General features: G+C 28.8%; 1 protein-coding gene across 1 annotated transcript; it reads right to left on the reverse strand.

Moving 5' to 3' along the window:
* Positions 1-3,100: 3,100 nt before the first annotated feature.
* Positions 3,101-5,598, reverse strand: LOC118070751 (uncharacterized). Its single transcript, XM_035089536.1, has 3 exons — positions 4,914-5,598; positions 4,558-4,765; positions 3,101-4,199 (listed from the first exon to the last, which is right to left on the reverse strand). Exons 1-3 carry the CDS (start codon positions 5,320-5,322, stop codon positions 3,101-3,103), a joined length of 1,716 nt encoding a protein of 571 aa, XP_034945427.1. The 5' UTR covers positions 5,323-5,598.
* Positions 5,599-7,161: the final 1,563 nt, after the last annotated feature.

The following is a 7,161-nucleotide window of genomic DNA, read 5'->3' on the forward strand; positions in this document are numbered from 1 at the left end:
GAGATATGTAGTTGAAACATTTGTTACATTCGGTTAGTGTAACTTATGCAACAAAATTGATGGAAAAAATATTGAATGAGTTGGTATATCGTAATGCCTTCAATTTTTCAGCATAATTTTAGATCATTTTTACGACTTATAAAGCGTCTATCTAGTCAGCATCTTATGAGCGCGATGAATGTAATAATATTGGTTTCAAAAATAGTAAACAAGTTTATACTTCACATGATGAAAAGTTTAACATATAAATTGATATAAACTTGGCAGAAATTTGAAGTAAATTTGTTTAATTAATTAAAATGTATAGCAAATTATTATAAAATTGCTAGAAACAGTTGAATGCAATTGCCAACTAGATCTCATAATCATAACATTGCCAATACAGCTAACATTCACAATAATGAAAATTTTGTAAATAATGATCATGATGAGGATTATTCGAAAAGGATATGACAGAAGTCCTTCGATCCTACAAGCAAAGTGCTCGGAATGTCCGAAGACCAGGAAGAAATGAAGGAGTTCGTTCCCGTAAAAAATAAAAAGCACAAGAATTACTCAGAAATGATGACAGTGAATGACTATTTTGTGATTTATAACTATACTTATAAATACTTAGATACACATTTTTTTTATATTAATTATTAAGTGATATGAGTTTTTAACCTTAAGTTTGAAAATTCTTTTCTATTTGAATATTATTTTACGTTACATAATAATCAATGTTAGTTTTTAAAAAAATTATCATGATCAAGAAATTTGAATAATAATTATAATACATTATAGTACTTTGAAGTACTTTACATTGTATTTGACCAACTGGTTATAGTGCGATTTATTAACATATTTAATATTAGTCAATAAATAGTAAAATGATTTCTAATTTAGTGGAATATTTTTTAATCGTTATTATAATGATTCTTACGAGCACCATGATTATATGTATTTGATAATAATTGATTAAAAATTTGTAATTATAAATTTATTTAGTAAAAATTTTTAAATATGTACAAAATTTATTCAATGTACTTTCAAAACATTTTTACTATATAGATGTACAATTAAGGAGGTTGTTTACGAAAAAAAAAAGTCCTATAGTTATGAAATTTTAGTATGATGATTATGAGTAATAATTACACCTGTATTTACCAGAAAATTGATTTTGTCTGTTTAGTTTCTGAGAAATTAAAATTCAAAATTGGCTTTTTTAACATTGACTCTTATGGACAGTTCATTAAAATCCTGCATTATTTTATATTTATTATGAATAAAAAAGTTCTACCGCAATAAAAAACTATTCATATTACGTAAAAAACTGTTTTAAAAAGTTATGCAAAATTATAAGAATTTTGCCTGTCTCGTTTGTGAGAAATAAATAAATTAGTAAATAATAAATGATTTTTTCCACTTCTTTCTTATAAACAGTATAGACACGTGGCAACATCGCATTACACACACGAAAAAGATTACTATACATTTACATACGCATACTATCAATGAAGTTTGCTATAGCCATTTTTGTTTTGAATTCGTTTACATTCAAATAAATGTTCTAATCAGCTTCGTTCAATAATTTGAATAAATACATAAATGTACCCAAATGAGATCAGGAAGTGGTTATTAAATAATAATAATATAATACTTTCTACAAATATTATTTTTTAAGATATTAATTTTATTTATGCTTCTAGCACTTATAACTTTTCTATAGAGATATTTTAAATTAAACATTCTTATAATATATTGCTTCATTTAACGTCAATAAATAATTTTTTTATATAATAAAATTAAACTCTAATATCACGAAAAATTATTGCAACGCTTGTTTTAAATGACTTAAAATGTCTATTAAATTATTTTTGGTTCGAATTACTTTTTTTCCATCACGCCCTTCTTTTTTTAACAATTCTATCGTTGTTTGTTTACTTACACAATATGAATCTACTAGATTGGCATAAGAAATAGTTGCGTTTGCCATCCTAGTACGAATAAATTTGGAAATGCAATACTGCAGCGGTTCCAATGACTGAAAATTTTCATGAAATTTTACAGATGCTTGGAAATTTTTTTTGTTAATTAGTATTTCATCAACGTTTAAATCATGTGACACAATATTTTGTAATAATATTACATCGTAAATCGCATCATGTGCTTTCCTTGTACTTAGAGAAAAATTCTTTCCTGCTAAGCTTAACAAACTACAATCAGCACCTGGATATTTATTTCGAAAAAGTTTCATAGTATCTCCAAAACTGTCAACTACTTTTATAAACTCTTCTTGAAGAGATACTTTATTTATAATATTAACTAATCGTGGTCCATCGAAAGAAAAACAATTATGTGCTATTAAAACACACGGTTTGCCGAGATCAGTCAGAAATGTTAATAATTCGTGAAGCACTACGCGAAGAGGCTGTGATGAAACCTTATTGCCATGTAAATATAAATTACAACCTTCATTGGTTAAACCATGTACATTAGACGCTCTTGAAGGGATTACTTGCGTTGGTGTAATGTATTTCTGAAATGATGCATTTCCACATTTTACGGCGATTTGCAATACGTCACAATCTAATTGAAAACCTGATGTTTCCAAGTCAAAAAACACGATTGCCAGTGATTCATGAGAAAAATTGATATCTAATGATAGCTGAAGTAAGTTGGAAGTAAAGGTTTGACTTAGGTTTGAATTAGGTTTGACTTCAACACAGGACGTAGTCAATAAATCAATGTGACTTTGATATGTATCACCTTCTGTACGCTCTTTGGCGTTACGGAGTTGATTACGTTTTTTCTTCAAAAGTTGTCGTCTAGCCTTAAAACTCGGCTGTTTTGCTTTAATGGATCTAAGCTGGAAAGATTTTTTGGATCGTTCAATGTGTTTTGATAAATATGATCCAGGACTTAATTTCATTTTGGTAAAAACATCTTGTACGTATTGTTGACGACAGTTTTTTTTGGCTCACTGTGCACGCAAATCTATAGTCCGCTGATTCCGAAGTGCTATAACATATTGCTTTGGGAGCTTTACGGGACATCATTGAGTTCAAGCTCTCATTTGCTTGAGTTGACGCAGCACACGAAAATTTTTCAGCGTTTTGAGCTAACTTATTGAACGTTTCACATATTTTTTAAACAAAACTTCATTTTTAAAATCTTTGTGGAATAACACAGAATGCTTATAATTTTCAGGGTCCTTTAAATATCCACACCAGTTACCACAATTTTCATGAATGTCAAATGCGTGGTATGGAATGTTTCTAATAGCAGCAGCCATATTCTTGGTATTTCCTTCATTTTGAGCAACAGAATAGGTGTAACAACGATGCAAATAATTTATTGCATCACCCGTCAATCCATTTATATCTTTATTATTTGCAGTTTTGTACAATAAATTTTTAACGCCTTTTGATACGTGATTCCGATCTGACTGTTTTACAACAGTATGATCAGTGGCATTTCTAACTGCACAAATACTAGAACTATCGTTGTCACTAATAAAAACTCCAATTTCAGAATTACTGCTCTTCAAAATTTCACTTTTTGCCGCTAACTGTGCTGCTGCATGAGCCTCCATAGCTTTGGCAGTGCCATGAAAGTTTAGCCGACAATCATGTGAATTTTTAGCATAACCTAACTCACACTTGCGACATTTTCTGCTTGTTGTAATATAATCTATTACGAGGCCGGAAGAAGCACCAATCATTGTAGCGTATCCGTTAAGACTGTCATATTGCAACCCATTCCCTCTTTTACTCCAACCCATATCGAAACATACAAATAAACGGAGTAAAGTATCAGAAGTGATTGATGCAGGATTGAACACTGGAATTGGTAACGGATTTGTTTCTTCCAAACCATTTTCTTCGCGTATTACCGATTCTTCCAAGTGATGAGTTGTTGAAGTAGTTAACTCCATTATTTCAAAATTAGATTTGGTCGTAGCAGTAATTAATGATGATGATGGCAATGAATTTAGCGCACACGTTTTATCACTGTCTGAAGAAGATATTATAATTTCAGAATGTTCTGGGATTTTTATTTCATTTAATATGAATGTTTCCGACTTATCAGATGTTGAAGAAGGATTTACTTCCATAAGTTCAATAGCAGCATCACATTCAGCCGAAATGGTGGGTAAATGAAAACAAGTTTCTTCTTTTTGAGGAACTAAAAAATCACTCCTTCGCAAGTCTTCTGGCCTAAATAAATAAGTCAAAAAATTTCAAGTTATTGAAGAAAAATAAATCAGGATAAAATTGTAAATATTAGGAATAAGATGAAAACAAGTTTTCTATATTAATGTTTTGTATATATTGTATAATAATGTTTTGTATAATAATAGTATAAAATTCTTATTTATAATTCTTGTATTTTAAGAGACTGAAAATACGAAAAAAATTATTCATATATTATATTTTAAGGAAAAATTTTAATTTTCCTCACATCAATTCATTTTTTAGACTTGAAAAAGATACAAAATTCATTCAATAATTATGTTCAGTAATTATGTACATATATATGTATATATGAGTCAATTTCTTTGACCAAAAAACTTACAATTTTTCTTGCAAATTCTCTAAATTTTTAATAGTTAAAGCTCGTTCCAAGGCGACTGCTTTTTTACAGCTTTCCTTTGCAATAATCTCAACAACAGGCCCAACTTCTCTTTCAAGTTTTTTAAATGTTCTTGATGACATTGTCGGAATGTTCATTGTTTGAAATAAACTAGTGGTTGATGAAAAACCTAATCCAGCGTGCAAAGTACCTAATAACAGTGACAATAAAACACAACATTTCATTATAATACTTAAAAAAAAACCCCATGTTTTCATTCACTTTTTTAATTTAAAGAAATCACTTATGACAATAATACTTATTGGACAATAAATAAGAAAAAAATAAATATCAATTACCCATGGCTAGTTTAGTGTTGACATCAAATACTGGCTGTTTCTGATAATTATCATGTGATTTTCCAGTTGGGATTTTGTTTATACCAAGACACTCACGACAACGTATTAAAAATATTGAACCCAAACCATTTCTATGTTCATTTTCAACGTCATCAAGTGATAGGAGTTGTTTACAGAAAACACAGTGCATATGTTTCCTCATAACCTCATATTCTATAATTCTTCGACCTTCCACTTCATATTTGGCTCTATCACTAATGCTTGATTTACTATTCATTTTACCTCCTTCAACTTGTCTCAATCTTGCTTTGTATTGTTTCTCAGTACAAAGTTTACCTTTCCAGCGATATTTAGATATTTTGGAAACTTTTTCACTTGACATAATTGCACAGGTTAGATCACTCAACATCAGAGAATACGAAAGCTTGCCAACAGTAGATCCGTAAAAAAAACTTATTGCGATGTTGCCACGTTTGACGCGTTTTAGATTCAATTGAAAAATTAATTATTAAGCCCTTATATATATCATTAGAAGTATTGAATGAACTATATACATAATTATATTAAAAATGAAAATTTGTGATAAATTTTCAATCACTAAAAACTATTTTGAAAAAATAAAGAATTATTGTTATGCGATTGGTAACTACGACCGGACTCTATGTATAAGCATAGGCGTTCCCCTCTCGCTCTGCGCCCCGCAAAGACGTACACAACCTCCTTAATAAATTTTTATCAATTATTATTAATTTTCAATTTTATTCCTAAATCTCAATTTTCTATCATCATATTATTAATTACAGTTTATATAAATATGACAACAAATATTGCCGATTTTAATGTTGTAAATTTCAACTTCATATGTTCCTCATGCGTTTCCTACATTTCAATCTTTTCAATAATACGTCTTATTTACGTATATGATGAAAGTAAATGAATTTACAAAGAATTGTCTTTTATCCTAATATTCATTTAACTTCATATAATGATGTGAATATGATTCAAATATTTTCATTCACAAGCCAAACAACCTTTACGCATATGATGATGATACGAATCATCAACTTGAAGTAAATGTGATGTAAATGTGGCTATCGGGGAAGTAACATACCCAGATAGACTTGTGGGATTATCATAGATTAATCTATGAAATTTCTTTATTGTTTGAATCAAGCCCATCAACTACGTAAACAGCCACATTCTCAAGTGCTGAGATTTTCTCAAATCTCAATGATTTCCAGATAGGAACTACTGGCTAAACTGGTTGATATGAAACATTCTAGACGATCAAGTTTTGTTATTGATTTTCAATTGGCAATCAAGTGAGTCTCTGATCACATGTCTATTGGAAGATTCAGCATGAATCTTCACGAAGTTTATTTAACACTTCTGCTGACAGAACCACTTGATTCTGTGTCTAATTTTGGGCATACGTTTCACTCTCTGAGAAAATACCAATTTTTATACTATAGTCTCACTTAGAGATGATTCAACTAATAGTATCTTTTTATCGATGTTTGTGATATCTAGGTAGGTTACTACACTGTAAAAAATAATTCCTGATGACAAACCACCCCGATAGACAGGTTTACATCATATTTGAAGCAAATTTACAACAATTTAGATCATTGAATGCTTAAATAGTATGCTTCTTATAATTCATTATTTGTCGTGAAGATTTACATCATATATGAATAAAAATTGAATTACCCAAGATCTTCACAACTTTTGATCATACAAAAACGAATATAATTTTTATATAATTTTTATCAAATTTGAAACATATTATTGTTAAGAAATTTTTAGTTTATATTTAAATCATATTTAAATCACGTAGTGATGCACCAATTTAAATCATATTTTGATCATATTTAAGGGATTTAGTGATGCACTTATTTAAATCATATTTTGATCATCTTTAAGTCATGAATATTATTCATATCGTGATCTAAATATGAATTGAAATGTATTTTAAGGAATAATTTTTGGTTTTATTAATGGAAAGATTAAATTAGGAAAATATTAATTTTCATTTATAATTAATTTCAATACATTATAAAAACTCAAAAACACTCTCTAAAAATATGAAAATGAAATAATGATATATATTATTTATTAATTATTTAATTTTCCTTGCTGTCGCTTCTTCTTCTCTTCCAAGCAATTCAGCAAGTTCATCGTTTGGACGTATCTTCTTTACGTAATTGAGGAAGTTTTCTAATTGCCTCTATAAAAAAGAATGATTTCT

This window comes from Chelonus insularis, unplaced genomic scaffold (genome assembly GCF_013357705.1).
Source record: "Chelonus insularis isolate UGA/USDA-ARS -01 unplaced genomic scaffold, ASM1335770v1 contig_67_pilon, whole genome shotgun sequence".
NCBI classification, from domain to species: domain Eukaryota; kingdom Metazoa; phylum Arthropoda; class Insecta; order Hymenoptera; family Braconidae; genus Chelonus; species Chelonus insularis.